Below are 17,311 nucleotides of genomic sequence, written 5' to 3' on the forward strand. Positions count from 1 at the left end.
GCGCACCAGAAGCACGGACCACAAAGCTCCTAATTGGAGGAGAGGCCCGGCCTCTCTGATTGGCTCGGTCTCGCTCTTTAAGCCAGAAGGAGGCACAGGAAGTTCTTGGAGCAACTAGGTGAATCTCTAGCTGAGTGCTACATGAGAGCTTGCCCTCTCACCTGATTCTTGATCTTTGCCTGGTTCCTGCCTTCCTGCCTTGTTACAGATCCCTGCTTCTGTGCCCCCCCCCCCCCCGCCGGCTACTGTCTCCAGTTCCAACCTTTGGCCTGGCTCCGTCTCTGGCTCTGACTCCTGATCTGGTGACTACATCTGACCACCACTGCTCTGACCACTGGGACTGACTCCCTACATCCCAGTCCATGGCAATTTGCTTGGACAACCAACATCTCTGAGCAGGTCTGGCTCTTTATGCCAAGGAGTGCTGGCTCTGCATGAGCCATGAAGCCCCTCCAGATGGATAACCAAGCCATGCAGCACAGATTTCGCAGCTGATTGTCAAGAATCGGGCACTGCAGGAGTAAGTTTATCATGCTAGCAGACACGTTTGTGCAGCCTACAGTTGAAAATGAACTGTCTGAGAAGCCAGTAGGCTGGAGAAGCTGAGTTTAATTAACCCCATGTCAGAGTGAGATCTTATATAGCAGATGATCTGGACACCACAAAGCCTAAAACATGGTGGCAGGGGTAATCAAGTCCTAGACAGTGGGGAGGCCCTTCAGAGCAGCACTGCAGAGGGTAGAATACTTCTGTGAGTACACAGTTTGCTTTATAAGACACAGCTGATAACAGAAAAATGGAGGGTCTGAAGCCTCTGGGGACATTAAACCTGCAAGCAAAGAATTTCACTCAGGTGTGGAAGAGCTGGAAAGAGGAATTTAACCTCACTGGAAGATAAAGAAGATGCTGTGAAAATAAAACTGTTTCGTTACCTGATTGGAGAAAAAAGGAAAGAGGTCAGTGAGACTCTGCGTGAAAATTTCCTGAGCTCCGCACACCTAAAAAGCAATAACGGGCTGTTTTGGTACTCTCTCTAACCCCAGGAAGAATGAAATGGTGGAAAAGTATCGTTTCTTGACTTGGGATCAAGCAGCTGGAGAAGATATAGATAGATAAAGCACTGATTTAAAAGTGCTAGCAGCCAGATGCAGTTTTGGAAATATTAAAGCTTCATTGAGAAGAGACTGGATAGTGTGACCAGATATGAGACTCACAAGTATGAGAGCGGTTGCTGAGGGAAGCTGACTTGACTTTGCGGGAAAGTTTTGTCCACACAATACATCAGAAAGGGAAATCAAAACCAGATGCAACATCAGTAGATGACAATGCTACAGACACGTGCCAATACTGTGGGAGAAAACATGAAAGACAGAAAGAAAAGTGTCTAGCTTGTGGGGAAAAAATGCCATGTCTCTGAAAAATTTAATCATTTTGCAGCCAAGTGGGTTTTTTTTCCCAAAGAGAAGAAAAACAAATTCAAGGTACACACAGTAACTAAAGAGAGCAACAGAGTATGAGGACATTGTATGAGTGACCAAACAGATGGTAAACACAGTGCAAGAAGACCCTCGTAAGCACCAGAAACAGTTGTATGCAGCCAGGTTATTTGGGAGGAAAGTGATACAATTTCAATTAGATTGATTGGGATAATGTTACAACTCGTGCCACAGTCTGGTGAACTCAGACATATGGTTGGAAGAGACCAACCAGCTGTTAACAATGTACAACCAGATCACATTAAAACCCATTGGGGAAATGTAAAATTAAATTAGGAAATCCAAAGAAAAAAAATACAGACTGGACTTTGTGGTCACAGGTGATGAGACAGCAGTATTGCTTCTGGGCAGCAAGACTGTCTAAGCCAGGAACCGGATAAAAGTACCGTTCCAGAACATAATAAAAGTGGATAGCAAGATGACTAAGATACCTTGGATGATATTACCTTGGACTAGGAGATGATACAGAGGGTGTATCAAGATACGTTTCAGGGAGATGGACAGTTAGATAGTGTTTATAAAACATAGATTGACACCAGCGTGAAGCCAGTTAAATTGCCAAAAAAGGGAAAGTACCCATTGCATTACTACAGCCACTGAAAGACAAACTGTAGAGCTTACAGAACTGTGGAATTATTCATCCTGTAGAGAAGAGCACAAACTGGAAAAGCAGTCTTGTGGTGGTAAGAAAGCCATCTGAAAAGCTGAGAATATGCATAGACCCAAAGACTTTAACCAAAGCTTTGAAATGGAGCCATTCCCCCCTGCCTACAATTGAGGACATATTAACAGATCTGTCTAAAGCGAGACTTCTTACAGAATGCGATATGAAACATGGATTCTGGCACATTAAATTGGATAAAAAGTCCAGTTACTTGATAACTTGTGCAACTCCACTTGGGAGATACTGATGATTAAGGATGCCAATGGGAATCAGTTCGGCATCAGAGGTATTCCAGAGCAGTCTGACCCAAGTATTGGAGGGCTTGATGGGAACCTGGACAATAGCAGTTGTGTTGATAGTGAGAGAGGATGATGATCCAGAAGAAGCTCAATAAGATCAGGACTACACATTGCTACATTTTTTTACAGAGATGCAGAGAAAACAATATTAAATTGAACTTGGACAGTCTCAAATTGAGAGTAACTGAGGTGCCATACATTGAACATTTGTTGGCCTCCAAAGGCCTGAAAGTAGACCCAGAGAAAATAAGGGCAATTAGAGAAATGCCAAGACCCAGTGATGTTAAAGGAGTCCAAAAACTCCTGGGAATGGTCAGTTATTTGGGAAAGCTTTTCAACCATCTGTCTGAGATTTGTGAGATCCTGAGACAGCTGATACATTGAGACACCTCATAGGAGTGGATGGGTCAAAAAGATTATTGTCAAGTAAGTAAGTAAAAGATAATTGGGAAGGTTCCCATTTTGAAATATTACAACGCAGATGAACCCCTGATGCTACAGTATGACACATCCAAGTTGGGCCCAGGAGATACCATTCTGCAAGGGGGACAATCTGTTCTATTTGCAGCAGTGCATTGTCCATGACAGAGAAGGGCTCTGCTCATATTGGAAAAGTTGTTAGCAATACTCTTTGGAATGGAAAAATTTCACCAATACATTTATGATCACACTGTGGAGATACAATCTGACCATAAACCTCTCAAAAGTGTTTGGAGAAAGCCATTGCTCAATGCACCAAAGCACTTACAGTGGATGATGATGTGACTGCAGTACTGCACAGACAGAGACTTGGTGTTGGTGGACCCCTTGAGCTGTGCATATCTGGCAGAGCCCTAGAAGGAGGAATCCATAGAGGCTGAGGTGGAGACAATAAATATAGTACAGTACTTACATATCTTGCACAAAAGGTTGAGAGAGGTACAGAGCAAGAAAAAATGCTTCAGACATTGAAACTCATGATCCTTCAAGGATGGCCAGCAACAAAAGACCAAGCACCTAAAGAGATAACTCATCTCTTATCTGCAAGAATGTTATGTGCACAGAATGGCACTATGTTTTGGGGGAGAAAGAGCAGTTAATCTCATTCCCAAAAGCTGCTGGAATATGTACCAAGTTCATCCATCGCATCTGGGAATTCATGGTTACTTAAGGCGAGCCAGAGAGACTATATGCTGGCCAAGAATGAATGAGCAATTATGAACGTTCATGAAAAAGTATGATGTACGGAGATCTTGGGAAGACCATCAACTGAAAGAAACTCCGTGGCAACATGAAATTCTAGAAGACCCTGGGAAAAGGTGGGAGTGGATTTGTTTACCTTTGAAGACAAAGGATACACAATAATTGTAGACTATTTTTCCAGTTTCTAGGAGATAGGCTTTTTACCAGACATGGGATCCAGAATAGTCGTATGGAAGATAAAAGCACACTTTGCATGGTGTGGGAAACTGGATATTGTGTGTTCCGATAATGGATCACAGTTTGTTTCAGGAGAGTTCTGGAAGTTCAATAAGGATTGGGATTTTGATCACATAACATCTTCAGCAGGGTATCCTCGAAGCAATAGCCAAGTGGAATCAGCCATAAAAACTGCTACGAAACTGGAAAAAAGCAAAAGCTGCAGAGGCAAACCCATACTTAATACGACTAGATCACAGGAATTACTCCCTCAAAAGGCCTACATTCTAATCCGGCCCAAAGACTGATGAGCCAGAGAATGAAGATACTGTTGCCAAGAAGCAGAAGGTTGTTAGAGCCAGGGTATGCAGGTGCTTCACATGGTGAACTACAGAAAAACCAACAAAAAGACAAATGTGTTACTACAACAGATCTGCAAGAGGTCTGCCAGATCTGGAGCCGGGTGACAAAGTACATATACAACCATTAACAAAACAGACTAAGCTGTGACACAAAGCTACAGTGGTGCAACCAGGAAACCAACGATCATATCGTGTACAAATGGACAATGAATAGATAGTGACGCAAAACTAGGAAAATAAAACAAACCTCTAAGGACAGTCTGAACAACACACATCTTAGGGTTCTACAGCAGGAGGATCCCAAGCCAGAGCTGTTAGAAGCGTGCAATGTTGGGTCATACCAGAGGAAAGACAGGAGGAAGAGGGTGTTTTGATGGAGACTCCAGCAACACCAAACATAGAGACTGTGATTGACCAGACTGGAGGAAAACAGCACCAGGGAGGCACTATTGAACCATATTGTACTAGAGGAGAGTGTATTGTTAAAATACCTGCTTATCTGAGGGATTTTGTGTGATGGACTTCCAAACTGTACATGATATAGCTAGACAAATGGTTAAGGTGGTGAACACAATAACTGCAAGTATGACCAGCATCTGAAAGGAATACATTAGATTACCTTATCAGTTATTCCTGGGGCGTTTGACAATTTTCTTTAAAAGAGAAGGGACGTAATATGAAAGTTCTCGCAGACACTCTCATGCAGAATAGTGTTTCCTGAGGGGAATTGCTTGAAAGTGACACCTCCTGGGTAACTGTCTGACAGGCCATGAGGCTGAAGAAGCCATATTGTAAGCAGTCACAATAAAACTAGTTTGTAAATTAACCCTGTGTTGGAGTGATATCTTGTAGGGCAGATGATTAAAACACAACAAAGCATGAAACAGCATAGCTGGTTGCTGAGAATCCGGGACTGCAGGAGCAAGTCCATCAGCTCTGTGCAGAGAACAATGTGCTTCGGGCCCAATCAGCCACAACACTCCCTGAGCCAGGACCTGTCATTGCCTTCCTAGAATGCTTCAATGGGGATTGTTGAAAATTTTGAGGTTTCAGGAACCAGTGCTAGCTCTTGTTCTTGCTTCACCCTCAAACACGCTCGTCTGTCCAGAGCAGGGGTCGGCAACCTTCGGCAGGCAGCCCATCAGGGTAATTCACTGGCAGGCCATGAGACATTTTGTTTATGTTGACCATCTGCAGGCACGGTCCCCTGCAGCTCCCAGTGGCCATGGGTCACCGTTCCCCTCAAAGAAGGGGATCAGGCTGGTCTGACATGATCTACCTTTTGTAAAACTATGTTGTATTTTATCCCAATTACCGTTCACCTTTATGTCCTTAACTACTTTCTCTTTCAAAGTTTGTTCCAAGACCTTGCATATAATTGAGGTCAAACTAACAGGCCTGTAGTTTCCTGGATCACTTTTCCCCCCTTTCTTAAAAGTAAGAGCTATATTAACAATTCTCCAGTCATAGGTACAACCCCTCAGTTTATAGATTCATTTAAAAAACCCTTGCTATTGGGCTTGCAATTTCATGTGCCAGTTTCTTTGATAATCTTGGATGGAGATTATCCGGAGCCCTGATTTAGTCCTATTAAGCTTGTGTTTGAGTTTGACTTCGACTTCCACCTCACATATGGTAATTTCTGCCTCCATATCCTTGTTGCCATTAGCCATCCTGCCACTACTCATAAGCAACTAAAAACGGAGGTAAAGTATTTGTTTAGATGTTGGGACATGCCTACATTATGTTTATTCTCCACTTCATCCTCAGTGCTTACTGGTCCCACTTCTTTTTTTCCTTGTTTTCTTCTTATTTATATGGCTATAGAACCTTTTACTGTTGGTTTTAATTCCCTTTGCAAGGTCCAACTCAGCTTGGCTTTTGGCAGTTCTGACTTTATCCCTACTGTACACTTTGTGACCTCCAAGAGGGAACTCTCCTTGCTGATCCCTCCCATCTTCCATTCCTTGTAGGGTTTCTGCTTTCTCTTACTCACCTGTTTGAGGTGCTTGCTCATCCAGCTTGGTCTGCAACCCTTCCTTACGATTTTCCCCCCACACTACCCATCGTCTCTCAAACAGTATCAAGACATTGATTACTCTCATCTCCACTTCATTACTCTGCCAATGACCATCACCCATTAGTACATTTTTAAACAAGCATCTTTGTGCTTTCTACCATGCTGCCTTTCACCTGTGGGAAGATTTCTGTGTAAAGTCTGCAAAGCCACCTCATTGTTCTTCCTAAAATCCTTCCTGAAAACTCTCCTCTGCCATGACGTCTGAAAAAATGTCAACAATGGTTATGCAGCTGGTGTGCTTTGACCACTGCTCCTTATGCTGATCAGTATTTTCTCATTGCTACCTTATGCTCTGTCTTCATAGAATCATAGAAGCTTAGGGCTGGAAGAGACCTTAGGAGGTCATCTAGTCCAACCGCCTGCTCAAAGCAGGACCAACCCCAACTAAATCATCCCAGCCAGGGCTTTGTCAAGCTGGGCCTTAAAAACCTTTAAGGATGGAGATTACACCACCTCCCTAGGTAACCCATTCCAGTGCTTCACCACCCTCCTAGTGAAATAGTTTTTCCTAATATCCAACCTAGACCTCCCCCACTGCAATTTGAGACCATTACTCCTTGTTCTGTTATCTGCCACCACTGAGAACAGCCTAGCTCCATCCTCTTTGGAACCCCCCTTCAGCTAGTAAGTCATATGCCCCAGCCCCCTAATAATTTTCGTTGCCCTCCGCTGGACACTCCAATTTGTCCATATTCTTTCTGTAGTGTGAGGCCCCCAAAACTGGACTCAACACTCCAGATGTGGCCTCACCAGTGCCGAATAGAGGGGACTGATCACTTCCCTCAATCTGCTGGCAATGCTTTTATCTACCTGTTGTCTCTTGTTTTATGTCTGGGTTGTGATAAACTCTGAGGCAGGGATTGCTTAGTTTATATGTGTTTGAACTGGTCCTAGAACAATGGTATCCTGCCTAGAGCTGGGCAGAAAATGCTTTTCCTGTCTCATGAATGTTTTTCAGATTTTAGAAATTTTTCTCATCCCAACTCTGGATTAAAAAGTCAAAATTTCAAAAACATTTGTGAATTTACAATCTGAATTTTCTGGGGGGGTCAATCAAGTGTTTGTGTTTTGATATTTCAAAATGGTCCACTTTTAACCATTTTTAATTAAAATAATTATTTGTAGTACAATTAGCTTACATTTTGTATTGAAAAGTCCTTTTGAACAATTTTTTTGTTTTGAAAACACCAGAAGGGGACAACTTGGAAATTTTTTTTTCAACATGTTTTTCAACTCAAGAAATTTGTCAAAACTGGCCCTTTCACGTGAAAATTTTCACTTTCAACAAATCGGCATTTTTAACAACAAAAAAGTTTTATTCAAAAATTCCCAACCAGCTCTGGTCCTGATCCCTGATGAGGATTTCTTAGGGCCATAGAAATACATACAACAATCACTGGCACAAGACCATCATTCCTTTTAGCTATTCGTTGTTTGATGAGCGCTAGCCAGGTGAAGATCCTCCCAGAGCTATATGAAACCCTCAGGGTTTCGAATGAATTTTGTTCTCTGGTTTCTATTCCTGTAGGCCCATAAACCTCTTCCCACCTTACTTTCAGCTCACAAAACCCATCCTTTAAAAAACAAACCAACCAACCTCTTAAAGCAAATTAACTCAATGGGTTTGGGAGGTTTATTAATGTCATGTAAAGCCTCAAGTTTCAAACAGATTCCAAGCAAAAGCTCCAAATCCACTGCAAATCCATTCCTTTGAAAAGCCTGCAAAGCTTTGTTGATGCTTTCACTGAACCAGGGCTGAGCTTCAAATCTGCAATGAACTTTATCACCAGCCAACATTTCCTGGTGAAAGGTTCACAGTCAGTTTGTGCTTTCCATCCCAACAGCTTTCCCCAATGTGAACCTAGGTCTCCAAATGGTGAAAGGCTAATTGCATTAGCCTACTCAGACCCCCAGTGTGTTGAGCACAACGCTCTCTTCATGAAGTGCAGATCCAGCCACGGGAACAATAGTGTCGAGATTGTTCCCTGTCAGCTGAACAATCAAGGATCTGAGCACATACTTACTGCTGTGCTGAAGCAAGCAAACAATGGCCCATCTCCTACAGGCAGCAGTTGCGCCCGTCCCCTTAGCTAATCACTGGCTTGCTTTTGTCTCCCACAAGGGGTCACTTTATTCTAAAGAGCATCTGGATAGATACTGCACAAAGGATCATAATTATCCACATAGATAAGAGATCAAACCCAACGTGCAGAGTAATAAATAGATCATATTGATCATGAGGATGGAGGGTTGTGGTTCCCAAAGGGTTAGGTTGGGAAAATAATCATGACCCTTCTGCCATGGAAGGCAACAGCAAAACTCCCATTGACTTCAGTGGCAGCATATGGTTCTAACTTGCATCAGTGCCAATGCTTATGTGGGTGAGTATTTTTTTTCCTTCTGTCTTTTCAGCGTCCTTGGCTGTTCTCTGTGGCCTGACCCATCCTTCAGAAGATTGCACAGGAGCTGGGGCCGCATACATTCAGTGCGATGTCCATATTACAGCAGGAGCGTACAGCCTAGCAGGAGCCAGGCCTTACATATACCTGTGTGACGATGACTCTCGGCTGGAGAACAAGACAAAAGTCAACTCATCCCAGCCGCTTTTTGCTGGCCTCTTTTTCAGGTTAGCCCTGACTCTATCCCACAGCAGTGCGGGCCTGATGCTGCTCAGTGTCTCCCAGAAGACACTTAGTGTTTGTTTGCAGAGTTGGGCTATGGAGAAAGTGGATTTCTATTTCCTAGGTTGGTGTGTTCCACTGGGTTGTGAAATCCATTCAGCATGCATATCAAAGCATCTGCCCCCCACATCTTTTAAAGCATTCAAGAGACCTCAGAAAATCCATCTAGTAAACAGCCTGCTTTGTTCCTCTTTAGATTTTAATATTTATCTTCTGATCCAAAGCAACATCTGGCGAATGCCAAGGGGGAAAAGATTAGTCATTATGAAAACCAGAAGGGATTTTTTCCCCCCTTCACCTCTCCAAAGAGATTCATGGGTAAAAAGTCACAGAGGATCTGGCAGGCTGTATGCTGTTTACTCAACAAGGGTGCACAGACAGTTACTGTAGCTTTAGGTTTTGGAAACCATGGGCCAAATTTGCGGGTGTAAATTGGAACTACTCCATTGACGTTAATGGAACTATGCCAGTTTACACCTGCAAATAATTTAGTCCTATAAGGTTGTGGTGGGGTTTGGGAGTGGTGGACAGAAAAGAATAAGAGTGAAACTTTCCCATTTGTTTTTTTTAAGTCCTCCTTCCTAACCAAATAGATAAACAGAACATAACCAGGTTACTGGCCCAAGATTTTCTGTAAAGTATGGGCCAAACTCTCAGCTGATGTAAATTGGCATCACTCCGCTGATTTCAGAGGCTCTATGCTGATTTACACCAGCTGAAGATCTGGCCCCATGTTCTCCTGTTGCGAGATACAAGTTAATCAATGGGAGTTACTTAAACCCTGTGGTGAGAGCAGCAGGCATTACAGTATGTATTTAACAAGGAGGACAAGACTGCCATTGTGCAAATGTTTTTCCAAAACCCGAAAACCACATGAAACTAGCCTGGTTTGAGGTTTCTGGGCTTTGAGTCTCCTCTTGCTCACATCAGTATAAATCAGAGTAACTTCCCTGGAGTAGTTGATTTACATTTGTATAAAGTCAGTGCGGTCAGAAGAGAATCAGATTTCTTGGGGCAGATCCTGGAGCTATTACTCATTTACACCAGCTGAGGATCAGTGCCATTGTTTTTATTATTTCTGATTTACATAGCACGAGATTATTCTAGATGCTTAACAGACAAAAATAAATACATAGGGTCCTGATTCTTCTCTCCCTTATAGCTGGTCTGCACCTGGGTAATTCCATCAATGTGAATGCTCCAATGGCTCTATGCCTGGTTTACAGTGACATCAGAGAAGAATCAAGCCTACCATCCCTACTTTAGTGGGTTTGCCCACACAAGGCACTGGAGAATCAGGTCCTTAGTCAGGGCTTCAGTGTTTGGCTCATAGAATCCAGAAAGGGAGAAAAGACCTTTGAGGTCATCCAGTCTCTCTCCCTGCCAACTCATATAGTTCTTTTATGGCATGCTTTGTCTAGTCTAGTTATAAATGTCCCAAAAGGTGGGGCTACCTTTATTTCCATCTCCATCGACCCAGCAGTGTCTATGTCACTGCTGAAGTCAGCTTAACTGCATCGCACAGAGGGTGAATTTTTTCACAGCCTGGAGTGATTTAGTTAAGCCAGCCTAACTTTGTAGTGTAGACCAAGCCTTCGTTTCATCCCATTGCTGCAAGTTCACATCCCTGTTTACTATGCTAAATAGTTCCTCTCTCCATTTGGTGCTTATATAACACTGACAGATCCCAGTCGTCCGTGGGCAGGATCAAACCTGGGGCCTCTGGAGCTAAATGCATGAGCTGTTAGCTAAGGCTGTAGAGCTGACTCAATCTCTCTCTCTAAGTGGTCTTGGTGCCACCTGATGGGACAGAACACCACACCCAGAAGGTGTGTGGGTTACATACTTCCTGTAGTTGAGGAAGCATGTACTGAGCTTCAGAGACTTCCCAGTTGAAATCCTGGATGAGCCTCCACTTGTAATGCTGACAGACTCCAGTTGTTGTTGGGTGGGATTGAACCTGGGGCCTCTGGAGCTAAATATATGAGCCTCTATTTGATGAGCTAAAAGCCAGCTGGCTATTAGCTGAGGCTGCAGAACAGACTCAATCTCTCTCTCCAAGTGGTCTCAGTGTCACTAAATGGGACAGAAAACCACACCCAGGAGACGTGTGGGTTACACTTACACTCTTCCAATATTATAGATTTGTTATTAGAGCTGGTTGAGTGTTTCCTGACAAAACTTGGCTTGTTGGAAAATGCTAATTTGTGGAACCTGAAATTATGTGTGGGAAAGGGTCTGTTATGGAGAATCTCACAATTCCAAAATTGCAATTTGTTGAAATGACCGATTTCAACATTTTCAAAACAAAAGAGTTTCATTTTCCTGTTCAAAATGACTTTGTCTCTCAACTTTAATTTATACTTTAAAAAAGGTTATAAATAAAAAAGGTCACAATTTGAAAGAAAAGCTTCTGAAATTAATGAACCAAAAATTTTGATTGACCTGATCTGTTCTCCCCCCCCCAATTATCTGTTTGTGAAAGTGTTCAATATTTTGACTTTTTATCCAGATTCAGGATGAGAAAAATATTCAAAATTGTGAAAATGTTTGTGGGACTTGATAGCCATTTCCTCTCCAGCTCTAATTGTTGTCTTCCTCTAGTGATTGATTCTTTTCAAACCCCAGTTTCACACTGGCTTCAATGAACTTACTCCTGACTTACACTAGTGTAACCATGAGGATTGTCCGACCTATGTGTGTTTTAACTCATAGTGCCAAATCCAGCTTTCATTGACCAGAATGCAAGTTTTGCAATTGATGTCAGTGGGATCAACATGTGACCCTTAACTTTCAGTTTGTCCCTCCAGCTCTGATTATTTTTGTTGCACTTCTTTAAGCTCTCCACTTCGTTAATCATTGTCCAGCAGTGAGGTGCTCAGAAATGAAGTAACTGTTACCGTTGTGGTTAACCCAGGACTATACAGAGTGTGTCCATTACCCATAAATTAATTCCCAATGTAAAATCAGATTAAACTCCCATTCCTGTCTCTTGCGAGAGCCCCACTGACTTCCATGCAAGCTGGATCAAGCCCTTACTTTGTTTATAGCATTGGATATAGACATCTCCCCATAAAAATATTGGCAATTTAAAGGATACAGTTTTTCCTTGCAGCAGAAATTATGATGCAGTCTTGAAAGATACCCCCAGCCCACTGGATTACTGTACAGGACAAGAATAGCTCTCAAACTGTTGCTATCACAAAGATAATGCTGTTCCTTAAGACTGACTTTCTGTTGTTGATGTGGTGGAGGGAAAGATTTATTTATTTAAATAAATATAAAATCATTGTTAAAATGGCTCCGATAACAAAAACGGTTGGAGGTAACATGCTCTGTATTTAATATACCACCTATTGTGCTAAAAATGGCAATAAAACAAACATCCCCCAAACCCCTGCCATAGCTGATGTCTCCTTGCACTATGGCATGGTTTGAAAACTGCAGATTCATCAATTGGTTGGGATCAGGGTACTCCCAAGCCAGTGAAGGGCCAGATTTTCAGATGGGTTGATTTCACTTGGAGTAAGCCACTAACCCACTTTGGCACTTTTGTCAGTCTGGCCCTAGGTGCATCGTAGAACAATGTAGTAGCTCATCTCTTTTTAGCCCCCCATCCTGTAAGTTACATCAGCTTAAACCCTTACCTGTTATTTCTGAATTAGATACGAGAAAAGAGTTTGGTTGTCTCCATCCAAATTCCCAGGGACTGGATACCCACATCGCAAAAACCACTGCCAAATAGACTGAATTGACTTAGCAGGCTTGATTTGCCATTTTTTTGTACCTTGTGTCACCATTTATAGCTGTGTACAATCGGTTATGATATGACCAATTCAGAGTGGTAAGCATTTTTGAGCGGGTGTAAATGACTGCACAAGGTGAAAGGGGGTGGAGAATCAGGCCCAGAGACTGAGTTGTCTTCTCTGGAATAGGTACGGTACCTGAAATAGGCTGCCTTTGAGTTGAGGTTGATTAGTGCTGCTGCCTGTATTGGGATGGGTTTGTGGATAAATTGGGGACTTCATTTTTCTGAAATCAGATCTGAATTCACGCACAAATCCACAAACACTGTCACTGAATTTTTTGGAAGAGAAGGCTGGGAAAGGGGGGAGAGTTGGGGAAAGGAATGCAAATTATAGCCAGACATGAAAATGGGACGTCTGCTTCCTGGGCCGCATCCAGAGCTCAGTTAAGTGAACTGGGAGGCTTTCCATTGACTTCAAGGGACTTTGGGTCAGACACTCACAGCTCCCCATAGTAAAAGCTACCAAAGTGAGCAGCTGTCAGCAGCAAGACCCAGTAAGAACACGCTTTACCTATTACCTTTGCTGCTCCTTCTTCTCTCTGTGTGACAGAAGCCTTTGGAGCAAGTGTCTTCGTATAACTGACACATATATCGAATCTGCTTAGTCTGGGCTGTTAAGTAAGTTTAATTAATTTACTAAGTTAATGTTCCAGTGCTAGCAACAAAGCATCATTGCAATCAGCTGGGGAGCAGGAATTGGAACCCTAAATGAGCTCATTTTTTCACAGTTGGAATTAGGGACCAGTTAGCCAGTTGTGTGGTTTTCCAATTTCTCTGCTTGCCCTAAGGGAGTAGCAAGTTATTCATTCCCCATTGCTAAGTGTGAATAAGAAAGGGAAAGGGGGGTGGGGGAATTCAGACAAACCCTACTCGGTGTATGCTTCCATCTTTGATTCTCTCAGTCCTTGTCTGCACTTACCTCCTTCCCTTGGTCCTGGAAGAGCATTTGCTAGCATTTATAACTGTTTTGTGAAGCTGAAAGGCATCACTGAGAGATCTTTACTGCATGTATTGTCATCAGGAGGGTTTGCAGATAAAGGGTGGGGGGAAACAAATAAACAATAAAAGAATGGAAACAAAATTACAGAAATTTGCAAAGTTTGACAAATGGTGGGCAGGAGTTGCCACAAGCTAATGGCTTGCAATGATTAATAAGAGTAAAAATAATTGCATTTCATTAAGATTGATGACACCCCATTTAACCTCCCTTCTCGTTTCAGCCCTAAAGTGGAAAGAGATGAAGTTCTCATCTATAATAGCTCCTGTAACATTACCATGGAAACTGAGGCAGAGATGGAGTGTGAGGGAGCTAATCAGCCAATTACCGCCAAGATTACTGAGATATGGAAAAACTGGGGCCAGAACACTCAGGTATAATCAAATCTTTTTTACAGACTGATTCAAACAGCTTAAAATTAAATTTGTAATATTGTGTACATTTAAAGGGGGGAAAAAAACAATTTAGGCTGAGCAGTGGCAATATATAATATTAAATGCTCTCCAACTTTGAATAGCAGTTCTAATGCACAGCAGATGAATTAATGGTTAACTATGGTTAATCACATATTGATCAAATATAAATGAGGGCTGCCTTGTTTCCTTTAACTTCCTTTATAGCTTGTCTTTTTTTTTTTTAGACTCTCTTTCTATGTACAAATGCCAGTTCTGTTCCTAATGTAGTTTTCCCCTTATCTACGTCCCTTTGTCAATGATCCCAGCTCAGGAGACTACGAGTTCTAAGTTTCCTTTGGAGCCTGAACACTAAGCAGTGGTTCGGCCCAAATAATCTCTTTTGATGCATTTGTTTGTACCCATTTGCTATTTGAAAGATGGGTCGGTGTGTATGAGAGAGAGAGAGAGAGAGAGTGTCCTAATCAGGGAACAAAATTTATCCCTTCTGCCCTTTTTAAAAACTCTCTCAATTTTAATTTTGCAAACCTGTGAGGCACTTTCTTGATCTCCCTTCAAAATCTCAAGGGTGTGAAGTGGTAGAGAACACTATAGATGAAACAAATTCATCATAGCTGCTGAAGTGCAGGTGGAGAGTGGAGAGTTTGGTAAATGTAAAATGTCTCCTCACCCTTACCCTCACCCTGAATGTTATTTGCTTGTAATTTCCCAAACAGACTGTATGGGGGTTTCAGGCTGTGTTCAAAGCTGCTGTTCTCATGATAGTGGGAATGGCAGAGTTGTGTAAGCACGTTTGCAACACATTGATCTGATTCACTTTGCATGTGCGCTGGTGTAATACAGGAGTAAGTCTTTTGGAGTCGGTTGAGTTATAGCCATGTAAAAACTGGTGTGAGAGGAGGCAGACCCCTCAATCCACTCAGCAACATCAGCTGTGCCTTTTATGCTTCATAAATCCTCAGATAAACAGAGTATCATGTAATCTACTGAGCATGGATGAGACCTAGAAAACAGAGGTCCTGTTTGCTCTGAGCTGATATTAAAGATTTTGTGGTAACTTTTAACCCTGGTGTCCTTGGCTGAGATTTCCACCTCCCTATCATTATGCATTGTGCCATCCTCCACCCCAGAAGGAGCTGCACTGCCATGGCCTACTGATTCCTGTATGTATATAGAACCAAATTCTGAAGTCCTTATTGGGTCAAAATTCTCTGAATTTGGCCTGTTTGTAATGCTCTTTTGGATGAAGGGTGCTAGGGTTATTACTACAGCTGAATCTCTTAAAGTGATATTGTTACTTTTCACTCCCTTAAAACATTTTAATTTTGTTATTGCTCATTGTTTTAAGACTCAGTCGAGGCCCATAGTGTTGGCCTCTAGAAGGCTACATAAAACCTTTCTGTCCCTATTGATGATGTCCACTTTCATGTTGGCAACCATGTTTCCCTGGGCATCTAGCCCTTTGCGAGGGCCAGGATGACTCCCCCTTTTTGTCGTTCTGTTTACTTCCTCGGCTGTTAATCAGCCTGACTAATCATAATATCAGTATGTATCAGTATGTATCATAATATCAGCACAGCTAAGGGAAACCATTTTAGGTCAGCACTGCTGTGGGGCCAGCAGGGTGACCTCTTCAAACCAATGGTTGTCCACGTGGCTGCTACTCTTTTTATTTGTTTTTTTTCCCCTCCCCTAAATGAAATGCAGAACTCATTCCCAAGTGTATCATAAAGCACAGGCTATGGTGTATATGAGCTACTGGGGCTACTGGATGGCATCAGACCTGCTCCATGACGCACTCAACTGTGTGTCATAGACTCTGTAGTCCCTACACTGAGAACAGATGGTTCTTTAACTGGAGTGCTTGAGGCCTGTGCTTTGGGAGCAAGAGGAGGATCCAAGTTCTGTCACCGCAAGTGGCTGTGCTGTGCAGCATAGTGAAAATCATGAAGTCCTGGGTGGCTTGAACAAACTGAGGGGGGAGATGTGCAGAAACAAGAATGCTTGGGTTTTGGTTCTGCTTAATGAATCCAGTGGTGTTTTGGAAGTAAGCTTCATTTTATCAATCTCCCCCAAATTCGTGGGGTGATGGGGGGGGGAGGGAGTTCAGATAAATGGTTTTAATTTTGGTCCTTTTCTAGTTGACAGCATCCTGTTAAGATTTATGACCCACTGCAGCTTATGCATGCTTCATGATAGAGGTTTAAATCATGTCATGTGAACTGGCCTTGCCTTTCCACTGGAAATAATGGTCCCCAGCTTCAATACCAGACAGTAAAATGCATTAACAGCATCCTGTGTATTTGGATAATGGCACTATTAACAAGCAGCACAACATACCATAGCAGTAACAGGACTTTGCCGCTTTATAGTAAGACCTTACGCTTCCATTGCACCTTTCAATTGAGGATCTCAAAACACTTAGCAGATGTTGGGGCTGATCCTCAGCTGCTGGAAATCTGTGTAGCTCTACTGACTTCATGGTCTGCTGATGTACTCCAGCTGAGTATCTGGCCCTTTATAACAATTATCTTATTTATATTGTGGGGAATACCTAGATGCCCCAGTTGTGAACAGGGCCCCATTGTGCTGCGTGCTCGGCAGACACACAGTAGGAGACAGTCCCTGCTCCAAAGAACTTAGAATTTGATATGAGGCAAGATGCAACGAATAAGCGTGACAAACAGAGGCAGGGAGGAGAAGGAGGGCAATAAAAATAAGGTCATGAGGTTGCAGGGGTAGCTGTTAAACAATTTGGTAGTTCATGATGGCTCCAAATATCTCTTTAGTGAGGAAAGATCATCTAGTGGTTAGGGTACAAGCTTAAAAGATTTGCATTCAAGTCCCTGCTTTGCCACAGATCTCCTGTGCCTTGGGTAAGTTGCTTAGCCTTTTTATGCCTCAGTTTCCCATTTTTAAAATGGGGATAATAGCATTGCCCAGCACCCTGCCTTACAGGGGCATTGCAAGGTGAACTACGTTAAAGATGGTGACGTGCTCTGCTATTATGGTGATGGGGGCAATGTAAGTGCAGGAGAGATTTGTAAAATTATTGGTAAATTAAATCAGCTGATCCTGCATGAAGCTGGGAGAAAAATATCAGGCATCCTTCC

At 42.7% G+C, this 17,311-nt stretch overlaps 1 protein-coding gene across 1 annotated transcript in view; it reads left to right on the forward strand.

Annotated features, from left to right (window-relative positions):
- Nucleotides 1-17,311, forward strand: part of PKHD1 (PKHD1 ciliary IPT domain containing fibrocystin/polyductin) — a 370,485-nt gene that overhangs the window by 82,133 nt on the left and 271,041 nt on the right. Inside the window, exons 33-34 of the mRNA XM_077811517.1 lie at nucleotides 8,712-8,925; nucleotides 14,009-14,159. Of these exons, the coding sequence (XP_077667643.1) occupies nucleotides 8,712-8,925; nucleotides 14,009-14,159 (365 nt within the window). The remainder of the gene's footprint in view (nucleotides 1-8,711; nucleotides 8,926-14,008; nucleotides 14,160-17,311) is intronic.

This window comes from Eretmochelys imbricata, chromosome 3, assembly GCF_965152235.1.
Source record: "Eretmochelys imbricata isolate rEreImb1 chromosome 3, rEreImb1.hap1, whole genome shotgun sequence".
NCBI lineage: Eukaryota > Metazoa > Chordata > Testudines > Cheloniidae > Eretmochelys > Eretmochelys imbricata.